Consider the following 16,192-nt stretch of genomic DNA (forward strand, 5'->3'; position numbering starts at 1 on the left):
AGCTGCTTTCAGTGATGTTGTTACCTCAGTGTTTTTCCTGACGGTGTCTCTTTTCTCTCCAGTTCCACAAAGAGGCCCGAGACACCCAGGACCTTCTGAAGAGAATGGACAAAGAGGTGGACCAGAAGTACAAACCAGAGTTCAAGGACATGTACCAGATGGAGAGCCTCATCAGAGACCTGGACGTGAGTGGACTTTACAACTACAATGTTTTACTAACAGTGGGCTTTACACTACCGTAGTTTACTGAGAGTGGGCTTTACACTACCGTAGTTTACTAACAGTGGGCTTTACACTACCGTAGTTTACTAAGAGTGGGCTTTACACTACCATAGTTTACTGAGAGTGGGCTTTACACTACCGTAGTTTACTGAGAGTGGGCTTTACACTACCATAGTTTACTAAGAGTGGGCTTTACACTACCGTAGTTTACTGAGAGTGGGCTTTACACGACTGTAGTTTACTAACAGTGGGCTTTACACTACCGTAGTTTACTAAGAGTGGGCTTTACACTACCATAGTTTACTAAGAGTGGGCTTTACACTACCGTAGTTTACTAAGAGTGGGCTTTACACTACCGTAGTTTACTGAGAGTGGGCTTTACACTACCGTAGTTTACTAAGAGTGGGCTTTACACTACCATAGTTTACTGAGAGTGGGCTTTACACTACCGTAGTTTACTGAGAGTGGGCTTTACACTACCGTAGTTTACTGAGAGTGGGCTTTACACTAGTGTAGGTTACTGAGAGTGGGCTTTACACTAGTGTAGTTTACTGAGAGTGGGCTTTACACTACCATAGTTTACTGAGAGTGGGCTTTACACTACCATAGTTTACTAAGAGTGGGCTTTACACTACCATAGTTTACTGAGAGTGGGCTTTACACTACCGTAGTTTACTGAGAGTGGGCTTTACACTAGTGTAGTTTACTGAGAGTGGGCTTTACACTAGTGTAGTTTACTGAGAGTGGGCTTTACACTACCATAGTTTACTAAGAGTGGGCTTTACACTACCGTAGTTTACTGAGAGTGGGCTTTACACTACCGTAGTTTACTAAGAGTGGGCTTTACACTACCGTAGTTTACTGAGAGTGGGCTTTACACTAGTGTAGTTTACTGAGAGTGGGCTTTACACTACCATAGTTTACTGAGAGTGGGCTTTACACTACCGTAGTTTACTAAGAGTGGGCTTTACACTACCATAGTTTACTGAGAGTGGGCTTTACACTAGTGTAGTTTACTGAGAGTGGGCTTTACACTACCATAGTTTACTAAGAGTGGGCTTTACACTACCGTAGTTTACTGAGAGTGGGCTTTACACTACCGTAGTTTACTGAGAGTGGGCTTTACACTAGTGTAGGTTACTGAGAGTGGGCTTTACACTAGTGTACTTTACTGAGAGTGGGCTTTACACTACCGTAGTTTACTGAGAGTGGGCTTTACACTAGTGTAGGTTACTGAGAGTGGGCTTTACACTACCGTAGTTTACTGAGAGTGGGCTTTACACTACCGTAGTTTACTACAAGTCTGGGGGACAGATCTGTTTCTGCTTCAGCCAAACAATGACAAAGCTGTTGGATAAAGCAGAGACAATTCTTTGGTCTGTCAGGTCTGTCTGCTTATCAGGCTGGTTTCTAAACTCCTAACTCAATCAAGAGCATTTACATTTTGACAAACGTATTAGCCTTAGAACTATAAATCCAAAATGCTCTTTAAAAAAGTGTGTGTGTGTGCGTGGTGCAGGACCAGGCGAAGGCCATGGACCACTTTGATGAGCGTGTGAAGGCTCTGGAGAAGCGCAGTCTACAGGTTCTCCCCCTCCAGTTCCGCAGGAACACCCCTCAGAAGCTGCTCCCCGTCGAGGCGCTGTGTGAGTTCGACACTGACGAGGTAAACCTTTACACCTGGACACCTCCACTACTTTACCTCACCCTGTGTGAGTTCGACACTGATGTGGTAAACCTGGATATGCCACCACCCTACTGTAGTTTCAGACTGTAGTTTACCTCTCTCTCCTCCTTTCCCCCCCTCTCTCCTCCTTTTCCCCTCTCTCTCCTCCTTTCCCCTCTCTCTCCTCATCTCCCCCTCTCTCTCCTCCTTTCCCCCTCTCTCTCCTCCTTTTCCCCTCTCTCCTCCTTTCCCCCTCTCTCTCCTCCTTTCCCCCTCTCTCTCCTCTTTTCCCCTCTCTCTCCTCCTTTCCCCCCCTCTCTCCTCCTTTCCCCCCTCTCTCTCCTCATCTCCCCCTCTCTCTCCTCATCTCCCCCTCTCTCTCCTCCTTTCCCCTCTCTCTCCTCCCTTTCCCCCTCTCTCTCCTCTTTCCCCTCTCTCTCCTCCTTTCCCCCTCTCTCTCCTCCTTCCCCCTCTCTCTCCTCCTTCCCCCTCTCTCTCCTCCTTCTCCTCTCTCTCCTCCTTTCCCCTCTCTCTCTCCTCCTTTCCCCCTCTCTCTCCTCCTTTCCCCCTCTCTCTCCTCCTTTCCCCTCTCTCTCCTCCTTTCCCTCTCTCTCCTCCTTTCCCCCTCTCTCTCCTCCTTTCCCCCCTCTCTCTCCTCCTTTCCCCCTCTCTCTCCTCCTTTCCCCCTCTCTCCTCCTTTTTCCCCCTCTCTCTCCTCCTTTCCCCCTCTCTCTCCTCTTTTCCCCTCTCTCCTCCTTTCCCCCTCTCTCTCCTCCTTTCCCCCTCTCTCTCCTCCTTTCCCCCTCTTTCTCCTCCTTTCCCCCTCTCTCTCCTCCTTTCCCCCTCTCTCTCCTCTTTTCCCCCCTCTCTCCTCCTTTCCCCCTCTCTCTCCTCCTTTCCCCCTCTCTCTCCTCCTTTCCCCTCTCTCTCCTCCTTTCCCCCTCTCTCTCCTCCTTTCCCCCTCTCTCTCCTCCTTTTCCCCTCTCTCCTCCTTTCCCCCTCTCTCTCCTCCTTTCCCCCTCTCTCTCCTCCTTTCCCCCTCTCTCTCCTCTTTTCCCCCTCTCTCCTCCTTTCCCCCTCTCTCTCCTCCTTTTCCCCTCTCTCTCCTCCTTCCCCCCCTCTCTCCTCCTTTCCCCCTCCTCTCTCCTCCTTTCCCCCCCTCTCTCCTCCTTTCCCCCTCTCTCCTCCTTTCCCCCTCTCTCTCCTCCTTTCCCCCCTCTCTCTCCTCCTTTCCCCCCCCTCTCTCCTCCTTTTCCCTCTCTCTCCTCCTTTCCCCCTCTCTCTCCTCCTTTTCCCCCTCTCTCTCCTCCTTTCCCCCCTCTCTCCTCCTTTTCCCCTCTCTCTCCTCCTTTCCCCCTCTCTCTCCTCCTTTCCCTGTCTCTCTTTCCTCTCCCCCTCCCTCCCTCCCTGCTTTACCCCCCTGTCTCTGTCTCCAGTCATTCTGTAATCCCTATGTGTGGTATGTTTTTCTGTTATCATGACTAAGCACGACCTGACTGCACCACATCTCTCTCTCCTCTGGTTCCTCCTCCTCTCATCCTCCTTCACTCTCACTCCTTTCATTCCAGTCCCCTGACTGTGGTGTTGTGTTGTAATGTATTTAAATCCTTTAAGAGGCCTGCGCTCTCTGCATCTTATTTAAGCCTTTGGTGGATCAGCCACAGGCTGAGGGGGTTTTTAGGAGTGGAGAGTGAGGGAAGGGGTGTGTGTGTGTGTGTGTGTGTGTGTGGTGTGTGTGTGTGTGTGTGGGTGTGTGTGTGTGTGTGTGTGTGTGTGGGTGTGTGTGTGTGTGTGTGTGTGGGTGTGTGTGTGTGTGTGTGTGTGTGTGTGGCGCAGTCGAGAGAGCTCTTAAGATTTAGGAACCGGATCAAACAGTGAGGGGAAACGCAGTGTTGTGTTTAGATTTTTTTCCCATGTGACCTGACCGGTAAAAACAGTGAACTCTAATTTACTAACTAGGGCTTAGTGTTTCCCTGGTCAGGTCATGTGGTCAGGTCATGTGGTCAGGAAAAGCTAAGGGCCTTATCCAAAGTGGTTCAGTGAGTGAACCTCTGTTTGTGTTCTGGTTCTTCCATACCAGATCAGTGAGTGAAACTCTGTGTAATGTTGTGGTTGTCCATCCCAGGGTCAGATCCTGCGTGGAGAGAGGTACACCCTCCTGAGTAACAAGGGGCCCAAGTGGGAGGTGAAGGACGCGGCAGGGCATAAACTGACGGCTCCAGGGGCCTGCTTCATGGTCCCCCCCACAGACCCAGAGTCTGTTGCCGTCTCCAACAGGTAAGTGTGTGTGTTATGGGGGTAGGGTGGAGGTGTGTGTGTGTGTGTGTGTTATGGGGGTAGGGTGGAGAGGTGGAGAGGTGTGTGTGTGTGTGTTATGGGGGTAGGGTGGAGGTGTGTGTGTGTGTGTGTGTGTGTGTGTGTGTTTGTGTGTGTGTGTGTGTGTGTGTGTGTGTGTGTGTGTGTGTGTGTGTGTGTGTGTGTGTGTGTTATGGGGGTAGGGTGGAGAGGTGGAGAGGTGTGTGTGTGTGTTATGGGGGTAGGGTGGAGAGGTGTGTGTGTGTGTGTGTGTTATGGGGGTAGGGTGGAGAGGTGTGTGTGTGTGTGTGTGTGTGTGTGTTATGGGGGTAGGGTGGAGAGGTGTGTGTGTGTGTGTGTGTGTGTGTGTTATGGGGTGGGCGGGGTGCATGTGTCTGTCTACTGTGTGCCTGTGATTGTGTTGTTTCCCGAGACGGTGTACACTGTGTAACAGGTTCTGTTGGTTCCTTGTACACTGTGTAACAGGTTCTGTTGGTTCCTTGTACACTGTGTAACAGGGTCTGTTGTTTTCAGAGACGGTGTACTTGTACACTGTGTAACAGGGTCTGTTGTCTCCAGAGACGGTGTACTTGTACACTGTGTAACAGGGTCTGTTGTGTGTTTCCAGTCTGGCCAGCCAGCAGAAGGGTATTAAGATGAAGGTGTCTGGCAGTAAGACCACCCTGGTCAAACGCCTGGAGGAACTGAAGAAAGACGGCTCTGCTGGCTCTGGTAGGTACTGTTATGTCATGGTATGTCATGGTATGTCATGGTATGTCATGTTATGTCATGTTATGTCCCTGTCTCAACCTCTGAATGCTCGGCTATGAAAAGCCAACTGACATTTTACTCCTGAGGTGCTGACCTGTTGACCCTCTATAACAGGGGTCTCCAGGCTTTTCTATCATGAGATACTTTTAAAAAATGAAACATCTAGGAGCAACTCTTTTTTAATGTATTTATAGCTTTTCAATAGGCACATTCTTCTCTTCTCCTCTACCCGGCAACTCTTCCCCGGGTCCTTGCTGTACAAAATATGTCAATATACCTGGTAAAATAATGGTTAATAAACAGTATTCAACACGACAGCCCCATAAAATCGTCTTTAGTATTTTCCAGATTTTTTTTTCTTCTCCTGGTTTTGACTCTGTTTCTTACTCTCAATAGTACAATTGTTCACAGAGAAACAGCAAATGGATGTTCTGAGTCCATGTCCGTGTTCTGAGTCCATGTCCGTGCTTAAATCACATCAGAATACCTTTTCCTTCAGACCTAAACATAACGCTTTTTGATTTTTGAGTGGAATTCCCCTTTAATTGCGCTTCTAGCCAGAGAGCAACGTGTCGCTCTAGGGATGTTTCTGTCAGGCCTACTGCAGCTCGTGTCATGGCAGAGTTTGTAAAATAATCATGACAGTTCTGTCAGGTAAGCCTACTTTACAGTTAACATTTAATTAACAAAGTTATTGGGGAAAGTCTTTCTGTCCATGCCGCTCTGACACCGCTCGACCATATATTTATATATTGTTAATTCCATTCCTTTACTTTAGATGTGTGTGTATTGGGTATATGTTGTGAAATTGTTAGAAATTACTTGTTAGATATTACTGCACTGTCGGAGCTAGAAACACAAGCATTTCACTACACCCACAATAACATCTGCTAAACATGTGTATGTGACCAATAACATTTGATTTTAAGACAGTTATCATTAGCATCGCTAACTGGCTACATGGATTGATAAACAAACACGCAGACCAGACAGACAGACGGGTAATATTGCTGGAAATGTATTGGCAGATATTGTGTTCGGGTTAGGCTGTTCAGGTTGGCAGATATTGTGTTCGGGTTAGGCTGTTCAGGTTGGCAGATATTGTGTTCGGGTTAGGCTGTTCAGGTTGGCAGATATTGTGTTCGGGTTAGGCTGTTCAGGTTGGCAGATATTGTGTTCGGGTTAGGCTGTTCAGGTTGGCAGATATTGTGTTCGGGTTAGGCTGTTCAGGTTGGCAGATATTGTGTTCGGGTTAGGCTGTTCAGGTTGGCAGATATTGTGTTCGGGTTAGGCTGTTCAGGTTGGCAGATATTGTGTTCAGGTTAGGATTTTGAAGCCAGGTGTAGCTAACTGGGGGTGGGTGAATGTCAATGTATCTTTTATTCGGTGGCAGCCTGGAGTTTTATGTTTATGACAGTTTGCGATGGAACACATGAAAAAAAATGCATGTCTTATTATTTAACCTTTTTATTTAACTAGGCAAGACAGTTAAGAACAAATTCTTATTTACAATGACGGCCTACACCGGCCAAACCCAGACGACGCTGGGCCAATTGTGCGCCGCCCTATGGGATTCCCCAATCACGGCTGGTTGTGATACAGCCTAGAATCGAACCAGGGTCTGTAGTGACGCCTCTTGCACTGAGATGCAGTGCCTTAGACCGCTGCGCCACTCAGGATTCCAGCTACATGGCGAGCTACTCATAGGTGGGCTGTGAGCTACTGGTAGATCTCCATCCACCTATTGGAGAGCCCTGATCTATAACCACTGGGATTATTATTTCACTCTGCTGGTCATCTATGATCGTCTGAACATCTTGAAGAACCATCTGGCCTTAATGGCTGTATACTCCTTATAATCACCACCCAGCACAACCAGAAAGAGGACTGGTCAGCCCCTCAGAGCCTGGTTCCTCTCTACCCAGTACAACCAGAAATAGGACTGGTCAGCCCCTCAGAGCCTGGTTCCTCTCTACCCAGCACAACCAGAAAGAGGACTGGTCAGCCCCTCAGAGCCTGGTTCCTCTCTACCCAGTACAACCAGAAATAGGACTGGTCAGCCCCTCAGAGCCTGGTTCCTCTCTACCCAGTACAACCAGAAAGAGGACTGGTCAGCCCCTCAGAGCCTGGTTCCTCTCTAGGTTTCTTCCTAGTTTTCTGCCCTTTCTAGGAAGGTGTTTCTAGCCACCGTGTTTCTACAGCTACAGAGTTTCTGTATAAGCACTTTGTGACATCTACTGGTGTAAAAAGCACTTCATAAATAAATGTGATTGATTGGTTGGCATGTCATGGTATGTCATATTACTACTGGAGTTAATCACTAGAACTGCAGCTTAAAACAAAACATAAAACATGTAGTGATTTGTAGGCCAGTGTGATTGTCTAATTGTGAATGTGATGTTATGTTGAGTGTCTGGTTCTATATTCTGTGTGTGTGTGTGTGTGTGTGTGTGTGTTGTCGTATCTGATTTGGTGTGTGTGTGTGTGTGTTGTCGTATCTGATTTGGTGTGTGTGTGATTGATTGTGTATGGATGTTGTGATTGTTGAGTCTGGTTGTATATGATTTGTTGTGTGTGTTATTTTGGTGTGTGATTGATTGATTGATGAACATTGTAGACAAGGAGGAGCAGCAGTGTCGCCAGCTGATGGCCGGTCTGGACAAGGTGACCAGTGATCTGGACAAACAGGAGAAGGCCATCTACTCTCGAGTGCGCCCCCCACTGGAACAGACCAGGCCACTGCAGGACAGCGCTGACCGTCTGCAGGACGTCAAGGTAGTTCATCGTTTTTCTCCTTTCTCTGCACAGAGGGTGTAGAGCGGTAGAGATGCTTTTCCTCCTCTACTCTTCTCCTGTCCTCCTATTTAGACTAGAATCCTTTCGATACAGTTTTCAAACCCATTTAATCCTACCAAAGAAAGTGTTGAGACAGTTTTTTATGCTTATCGAGGAAGTACTATTAGTTAGTTCCAGGAAGTGTACACTTTTGTTTTATGCTTATCCCATATTCTTCCACCAGGACATTGCGGCTGTGGTTCATAAGATCGAGCCGGAGAAGTCATCCAAGGTGAGGGAGGCTGAGAAGTTCCTGACCTCTAACCCTAAATGTGCCAGCGCCCCTCAGCTGAGCGGCAAGGTGAACGAGGCCAACAACAAATACGACAAGGTCAACCTGCTGCTCAAGTGCTCCGAGGACAAGTGAGTAGCTTTTCTACTTGACTTGTTAGTAGAGATGGTAGTAGTTACACAAAACTCAGGACCAGTTCTACTTTATGAGAGAGTTTTCCTGTTTCACTAGGATGACTAACCTGTAGGCTACTATGACACTATTTAAACACATTTTAAATGTCATTTTAATCAAATGTAATTTAATTATATCATGTGTTTGTTTACAGGCTTCAGAATTCCAACCGCCTGGAGAACTCCCTTCAAAATGGGAAATCTTTATTGTCCAGCTACGAGAACAAGTTGGTCAGGGAGGAAGTCGCCCCAGCAGACATCTCATCTCTGGAGAAGACACAACGTCAACTGTCTGTAAGATGGCTGCCCTCTGATCGCTCATTTATTCTCATCAGGATTCATGTTTAGATCCAAATAGATCCTCTCCACAAAGGAAATGTATTGTACTTTTACAGTTCAGATACCAAAGGCAGAAACATATTTTCTAATGACATACAGTACAAATATATGATGAGCTGGAAGATCTGAGCTACACACTCATATCTCAAGTTTGTCCTGGTTGGGGCAGAACTTCCCCCAGACACACAATTCAACCTCACTTCCTCTCCTGACAGGATATTGCATCAGAGCTGAAGACCAAGAGGTCCGCGGTGACGGAGACGGAGGCTAACCTGCGTGCGGCCAAAGGCAGCTGTGACACCATGGCAACCAAGCTGCAGGAGCACTGCCCCGACATCGAGAGGCAGGAAGGCGAGGTCCGAAAACTTAACAAACGCTACGACAACCTCAACAGGCAGATCGACTCCAGGTAAAGGGACTGACACAACTTTGACTTCAAATAAATTATCAAATCAAATGTTATTGGTTGGGTACACATATTTAGCAGATGTTATCGTGGGTGTAGTGAAACGTTTGTGTTCCTAGCTCCAACAGTGCAGTAGTAACAATACATGTAAATCTACAAAATAGAAATATTAGAACAAGACTGTCAGACTCCGGAATATAAACATCTATGTTGATGATGGTGTGTATAGACATAGAGTTTATGAATATAAACGGTGTGTACAGCAGTAGTTATATAGGATGGTGTGTATAGACATAGAGTTTATGAATAGAAACGGTGTGTACAGCAGTAGTTATATAGGATGGTGTGTATAGACATAGAGTTTATGAATAGAAACGGTGTGTACAGCAGTAGTTATATAGGATGGTGTGTATAGACATTATAGACAGTATATGAATTATAAATGGTGTGTACAGCATTAGTTATATAGGATGGTGTGTATAGACATAGAGTTTATGAATAGAAACGGTGTGTACAGCAGTAGTTATATAGGATGGTGTGTATAGACTAGACAGTATATGAATATAAACGGTGTGTACAGCAGTAGTTATATAGGATGGTGTGTATAGACAGTATATGAATAGAAACGGTGTGTACAGCAGTAGTTATATAGAATTGCCTTGACTAGAATACAGTATATAGACATGAAGTAGGTAAAACAGTATGTAAACGTTATTAAAGTGACCAGTGTTCAATGACTATGTACTGTACATAAGGCAGCAGTATCTAAGGTGCATTTAAACCCTGTGGCTGCGTTCTGATCTTCTACCCTTCTCCAGACCTCAAAATCATTGGATTGGTACAAGTATGACTGGAGGGCGTTCCCATTTCCAACATATTTCTTACACCAGTCCAATCATTTTAAATACATAAAGGGAAGTGTACAAGTGCACACTTCGAGAGAAGGGTAGAGAATTGGAATGTAACCTTTGACATCCATAAATTATAATTGTGAGGTTAGAGGACTGATTGAGCGTTCGTCGCCCTTTACTACTGGTAACAAAAAGGTTGAAGCCAAGAACAACAATCATCGTAGCCAGACCTGTATTGTGATTTTACGTGTTACGTTCACGTTGTGGTGTGTTACGTTCACGTTGTGGTGTGTTACGTTCACGTTGTGGTGTGTTACGTTCACGTTGTGGTGTGTTACGTTCGCGTTGTGGTGTGTTACGTTCGCGTTGTGGTGTGTTACGTTCGCGTTGTGGTGTGTTACGTTCGCGTTGTGGTGTGTTACGTTCGCGTTGTGGTGTGTTACGTTCGCGTTGTGGTGTGTTACGTTCGCGTTGTGGTGTGTTACGTTCACGTTGTGGTGTGTTACGTTCGCGCTGTGGTGTGTTATGTTCGCGCTGTGGTGTGTTACGTTCGCGTTGTGGTGTGTTACGTTCGCGTTGTGGTGTGTTACATTCACATTGTGGTGTGTTACGTTCACGTTGTGGTGTGTTACTGTTACGTTCATGTTGTGGTGTGTTACTGTTACGTTCACGTTGTGGTGTGTTACTGTTACATTCACGTTGTGGTGTGTTACTGTTACATTGTGGTGTGTTACGTTCACGTTGTGGTGTGTTACGTTCGCGTTGTGGTGTGTTACGTTCGCGTTGTGGTGTGTTACGTTCACGTTGTGGTGTGTTACGTTCACGTTGTGGTGTGTTACGTTCACGTTGTGGTGTGTTACTTTCACGTTGTGGTGTGTTACGTTCACGTTGTGGTGTGTTACGTTCACGTTGTGGTGTGTTACGTTCACGTTGTGGTGTGTTACGTTCGCGCTGTGGTGTGTTACGTTCGCGTTGTGGTGTGTTACGTTCGCGTTGTGGTGTGTTACATTCACATTGTGGTGTGTTACGTTCACGTTGTGGTGTGTTACTGTTACGTTCATGTTGTGGTGTGTTACTGTTACGTTCACGTTGTGGTGTGTTACTGTTACATTCACGTTGTGGTGTGTTACTGTTACATTGTGGTGTGTTACGTTCACGTTGTGGTGTGTTACGTTCGCGTTGTGGTGTGTTACGTTCGCGTTGTGGTGTGTTACGTTCACGTTGTGGTGTGTTACGTTCACGTTGTGGTGTGTTACTGTTACGTTCGCGTTGTGGTGTGTTACGTTCACGTTGTGGTGTGTTACTGTTCCGTTCACGTTGTGGTGTGTTACTGTTACGTTGTGTTACTGTTAGGTTCACGTTGTGGTGTGTTACTGTTACGTTGTGTTACTGTTACGTTCGCGTTGGGGTGTGTTACGTTCACGTTGTGGTGTGTTACGTTCACGTTGTGGTGTGTTACGTTCACGTTGTGGTGTGTTACGTTCACGTTGTGGTGTGTTACGTTCACGTTGTGGTGTGTTACGTTCACGTTGTGGTGTGTTACGTTCGCGCTGTGGTGTGTTACGTTCGCGTTGTGGTGTGTTACGTTCGCGTTGTGGTGTGTTACATTCACATTGTGGTGTGTTACATTCACGTTGTGGTGTGTTACTGTTACGTTCATGTTGTGGTGTGTTACTGTTACGTTCACGTTGTGGTGTGTTACGTTCACGTTGTGGTGTGTTACTGTTACGTTCGCGTTGTGGTGCGTTACGTTCACGTTGTGGTGTGTTACTGTTACGTTCACGTTGTGGTGTGTTACTGTTACGTTGTGTTACTGTTACGTTCACGTTGTGGTGTGTTACTGTTACGTTCACGTTGTGGTGTGTTACTGTTACATTCACGTTGTGGTGTGTTACTGTTACATTCACGTTGTGGTGTGTTACTGTTACGTTGTGTTACTGTTACGTTCGCGTTGGGGTGTGTTACTGTTACGTTGTGTTACTGTTCCGTTCACGTTGTGGTGTGTTACTGTTCCGTTCACGTTGTGGTGTGTTACTGTTACGTTCACGTTGTGGTGTGTTACTGTTACGTTGTGTTACTGTTACGTTCGCGTTGGGGTGTGTTACTGTTACGTTGTGTTACTGTTACGTTTACGTTGTGGTGTGTTACTGTTACGTTTGCGTTGTGGTGTGTTACGTTCACGTTGTGGTGTGTTACTGTTCCGTTCACGTTGTGGTGTGTTACTGTTCCGTTGTGTTACTGTTACGTTCGCGTTGTGGTGTGTTACGTTCACGTTGTGGTGTGTTACGTTCACGTTGTGGTGTGTTACGTTCACGTTGTGGTGTGTTACGTTCACGTTGTGGTGTGTTACGTTCACGTTGTGGTGTGGGTGTGTTATGTTCACGTTGTGGTGTGGGTGTGTTACGTTCATTTTGTGTTGTGGGTGTGTTACAGAACTCAGAGCCTGCAGAGGGCTAAGACGTCGTACAGCAACTACCGCAGTGACTACGACAACCTGAACAACTGGCTGTCCCGCGTGCCAAACTATGAGCCAACTGAGAAAGACAACCTCAGTCAGGTGGAAACCAAGCTGGAAAAACAGAAGGTAGGTGGCTGGTTTCTGATTGTCCCACTAATGGTTAATGTTAGGATTGGGGGAGGGAAGCTGAGTTAGATCTATACCTAGGGGAGACTGATTTTAGATCTGTACCTAGGGGAGACTGATTTTAGATCTGTACCTAGGGGAAACTGATTTTAGATCTGTACCTAGGGGAAACTGATTTTAGATCTGTACCTAGGGGAGACTGATTTTAGATCTGTACCTAGGGGAAACTGATTTTAGATCTGTACCTAGGGGAGACTGATTTTAGATCTGTACCTAGGGGAGACTGATTTTAGATCTGTACCTAGGGGAGACTGATTTTAGATCTGTACCTAGGGGAAACTGATTATAGATCTGTACCTAGGGGAAACTGATTTTAGATCTGTACCTAAGGGAAACTTCACCCCAGCACGGTTGAGGATAGTCAGGTGTTCACAATCCTGTCCTGAACTCAAAAAATATTTTCTGCTGAGAGGTTCCAGTCAGTTTTCTAGGTACTATTTTGATCCAAAGCATTAGACTCATCTTTTATTATACCTCTAGTCAAAGTCCTCTACCTCTAATGCTCCTGTTATGTTTCTATACCTCTAGTCAAAGTCCTCTACCTCTAATGGTCCTGTTGTTTCTATACCTCTAGTCAAAGTCCTCTACCTCTAATGGTCCTGTTATGTTTCTATACCTCTAGTCAAAGTCCTCTACCTCTAATGGTCCTGTTATGTTTCTATATCTCTAGTCAAAGTCCTCTACCTCTAATGGTCCTGTTATGTTTCTATACCTCTAGTCAAAGTCCTCTACCTCTAATGGTCCTGTTATGTTTCTATATCTCTAGTCAAAGTCCTCTACCTCTAATGGTCCTGTTATGTTTCTATACCTCTAGTCAAAGTCCTCTACCTCTAATGGTCCTGTTATGTTTCTATACCTCTAGTCAAAGTCCTCTACCTCTAATGGTCCTGTTATGTTTCTATATCTCTAGTCAAAGTCCTCTACCTCTAATGGTCCTGTTATGTTTCTATACCTCTAGTCAAAGTCCTCTACCTCTAATGGTCCTGTTATGTTTCTATACCTCTAGTCAAAGTCCTCTACCTCTAATGGTCCTGTTATGTTTCTATATCTCTAGTCAAAGTCCTCTACCTCTAATGGTCTTGTTGTTTCTATACCTCTAGTCAAAGTCCTCTACCTCTAATGGTCTTGTTGTTTCTATACCTCTAATCAAAGTCCTCTACCTCTAATGGTCATGTTATGTTTCTATACCTCTAGTCAAAGTCCTCTACCTCTAATGGTCTTGTTATGTTTCTATACCTCTAGTCAAAGTCCTCTACCTCTAATGGTCCTGTTATGTTTCTATACCTCTAGTCAAAGTCCTCTACCTCTAATGGTCCTGTTATGTTTCTATACCTCTAGTCAAAGTCCTCTACCTCTAATGGTCCTGTTGTTTTTATACCTCTAGTCAAAGTCCTCTACCTCTAATGGTCCTGTTATGTTTCTATACCTCTAGTCAAAGTCCTCTACCTCTAATGGTCCTGTTATGTTTCTATACCTCTAGTCAAAGTCCTCTACCTCTAATGGTCCTGTTGTTTCTATACCTCTAGTCAAAGTCCTCTACCTCTAATGGTCTTGTTATGTTTCTATACCTCTAGTCAAAGTCCTCTACCTCTAATGGTCCTGTTGTTTCTATACCTCTAGTCAAAGTCCTCTACCTCTAATTGTCTTGTTATGTTTCTATACCTCTAGTCAAAGTCCTCTACCTCTAATGGTCCTGTTATGTTTCTATACCTCTAGTCAAAGTCCTCTACCTCTAATGGTCTTGTCCTGTTATGTTTCTATACCTCTAGTCAAAGTCCTCTACCTCTAATGGTCTTGTTATGTTTCTATACCTCTAGTCAAAGTCCTCTACCTCTAATGGTCCTGTTGTTTCTGTACCTCTAGTCAAAGTCCTCTACCTCTAATGGTCCTGTTGTTTCTGTACCTCTAGTCAAAGTCCTCTACCTCTCATGGTCCTGTTATGTTTCTATACCTCTAGTCAAAGTCCTCTACCTCTAATGGTCCTGTCCTGTTATGTTTCTATACCTCTAGTCAAAGTCCTCTACCTCTAATGGTCTTGTTATGTTTCTATACCTCTAGTCAAAGTCCTCTACCTCTAATGGTCCTGTTGTTTCTATACCTCTAGTCAAAGTCCTCTACCTCTAATGGGCCTGTTATGTTTCTATACCTCTAGTCAAAGTCCTCTACCTCTAATGGTCCTGTTGTTTCTATACCTCTAGTCAAAGTCCTCTACCTCTAATGGTCCTGTTATGTTTCTATACCTCTAGTCAAAGTCCTCTACCTCTAATGGTCCTGTTATGTTTCTATACCTCTAGTCAAAGTCCTCTACCTCTAATGGTCCTGTTATGTTTCTATACCTCTAGTCAAAGTCCTCTACCTCTAATGGTCTTGTTGTTTCTATACCTCTAGTCAAAGTCCTCTACCTCTAATGGTCCTGTTATGTTTCTGTACCTCTAGTCAAAGTCCTCTACCTCTAATGGTCCTGTTATGTTTCTATACCTCTAGTCAAAGTCCTCTACCTCTAATGGGCCTGTTATGTTTCTATACCTCTAGTCAAAGTCCTCTACCTCTAATGGTCATGTTATGTTTCTATACCTCTAGTCAAAGTCCTCTACCTCTAATGGTCCTGTTATGTTTCTATACCTCTAGTCAAAGTCCTCTACCTCTAATGGTCATGTTATGTTTCTCGGTCTAAGATGTTGATTTCTGTGTTGTCACAGAACCTGCTCTCCGACATTAAAAAGAAGGAGTCTGAGTTGAACAACGTATCGAAAAATGGCCAACTTTACCAGCAAGCCGTCAAGGTAGGGGAATGAACACTGATCGACACATCAGTTCTGATTACCTACGGCTAGGAGAAATGTATACGATTTGATGTAACTCTTTCTCTCATTTTTCTTCCTCTCAATGAATAATTGATTTGACTAATTTGTGTTTGCAGGACTATGAGAATGAAACTGAGAAGTTCAAGTCAATTCTGGACCTTGAAGACGGGCTGGTCCCTCAGACCTACAAGAGAAGCAGACTGGAGTCCCCTGCACTCAGGGTCAAGGAAGAGGTAAGGAAGACTGCAGCTGTGGCCCAAATGGAACCCATTTCCCTATTTAGTGCGCTACTTTTGGACTCTGGTCATAAGGCCCAGGTCAAAAGTAGTGCACTGTATAGGGAATAGGGTGCATGGGCCCTGGTCAAAAGTAGTCCACTGATATGGAATATTGTGTAATTTGAGAGTCAGCCCTTGACAATAACCTCAATGCATATTACACGTTGTAATGTGATACCTTTTGATACATTTTCAGGGAGTCTTTTGAACGACATCTTCTAATGAACATTCTGAAAAACAAATCTAATCAAATGTTATGTCACATGCGCCGAATACAGGTGTAGACCTCACAGTGAAATGCTTACTTACAAGCCCTTAACCAACAATGCAGTTAAGAAAAATGAGTGTGAAGTAAAAAATAAAGATATAAATGTTTAAAGAGCAGCAGTAAAATAACAGTAGCAAATGATGCCCCTGGTTCCATACGTTTTCATAATCTCCTTGTTTACAGGAATCTGCCATTGAAGCTAAATTCACCGAAGTGAATGCAGTTAACAAGCAAAGGATGGCAAATCTGCAGTTTGCGCAAGGCCTTATGAATCAGGTGAGATACTCCTGAATGTTCAACAATCAATGTTGCACATCTTTATATAGATCCAAAATAGAATTTAAATGTCACATCATTCTAAATAAACATCATTGCCATTACTTCTAAAAAAATAACCCCAGCCTCCTC

At 45.0% G+C, this 16,192-nt stretch overlaps 1 protein-coding gene and 2 long non-coding RNA genes across 10 annotated transcripts in view; 2 read left to right on the top strand and 1 right to left on the bottom strand.

Moving 5' to 3' along the window:
* Positions 1 to 16,192, top strand: part of LOC115171920 (periplakin) — a 45,650-nt gene that overhangs the window by 26,497 nt on the left and 2,961 nt on the right. For all 8 annotated transcript variants that reach the window (XM_029729157.1, XM_029729158.1, XM_029729159.1 and 5 more), the window contains 12 exons: positions 63 to 185; positions 1,742 to 1,888; positions 4,014 to 4,165; positions 4,812 to 4,915; positions 7,572 to 7,729; positions 7,974 to 8,152; positions 8,350 to 8,488; positions 8,749 to 8,942; positions 12,224 to 12,374; positions 15,134 to 15,217; positions 15,355 to 15,471; positions 15,968 to 16,060. In XM_029729157.1, coding sequence (XP_029585017.1) covers positions 63 to 185; positions 1,742 to 1,888; positions 4,014 to 4,165; positions 4,812 to 4,915; positions 7,572 to 7,729; positions 7,974 to 8,152; positions 8,350 to 8,488; positions 8,749 to 8,942; positions 12,224 to 12,374; positions 15,134 to 15,217; positions 15,355 to 15,471; positions 15,968 to 16,060 — 1,641 coding nt within the window. The remainder of the gene's footprint in view (positions 1 to 62; positions 186 to 1,741; positions 1,889 to 4,013; positions 4,166 to 4,811; positions 4,916 to 7,571; positions 7,730 to 7,973; positions 8,153 to 8,349; positions 8,489 to 8,748; positions 8,943 to 12,223; positions 12,375 to 15,133; positions 15,218 to 15,354; positions 15,472 to 15,967; positions 16,061 to 16,192) is intronic.
* On the top strand, positions 5,877 to 6,397 carry LOC115171922 (uncharacterized). The gene is made up of 2 exons (XR_003871288.1): positions 5,877 to 6,219; positions 6,255 to 6,397. It is a non-coding gene; the product is annotated as an uncharacterized LOC115171922 (long non-coding RNA).
* LOC115171921 (uncharacterized) lies at positions 14,087 to 14,886 on the bottom strand. The gene is made up of 3 exons (XR_003871287.1): positions 14,627 to 14,886; positions 14,406 to 14,438; positions 14,087 to 14,265 (listed from the first exon to the last, which is right to left on the bottom strand). It is a non-coding gene; the product is annotated as an uncharacterized LOC115171921 (long non-coding RNA).

Source organism: Salmo trutta, chromosome 32 (genome assembly GCF_901001165.1).
Source record: "Salmo trutta chromosome 32, fSalTru1.1, whole genome shotgun sequence".
In the NCBI taxonomy this organism is placed as follows: domain Eukaryota; kingdom Metazoa; phylum Chordata; class Actinopteri; order Salmoniformes; family Salmonidae; genus Salmo; species Salmo trutta.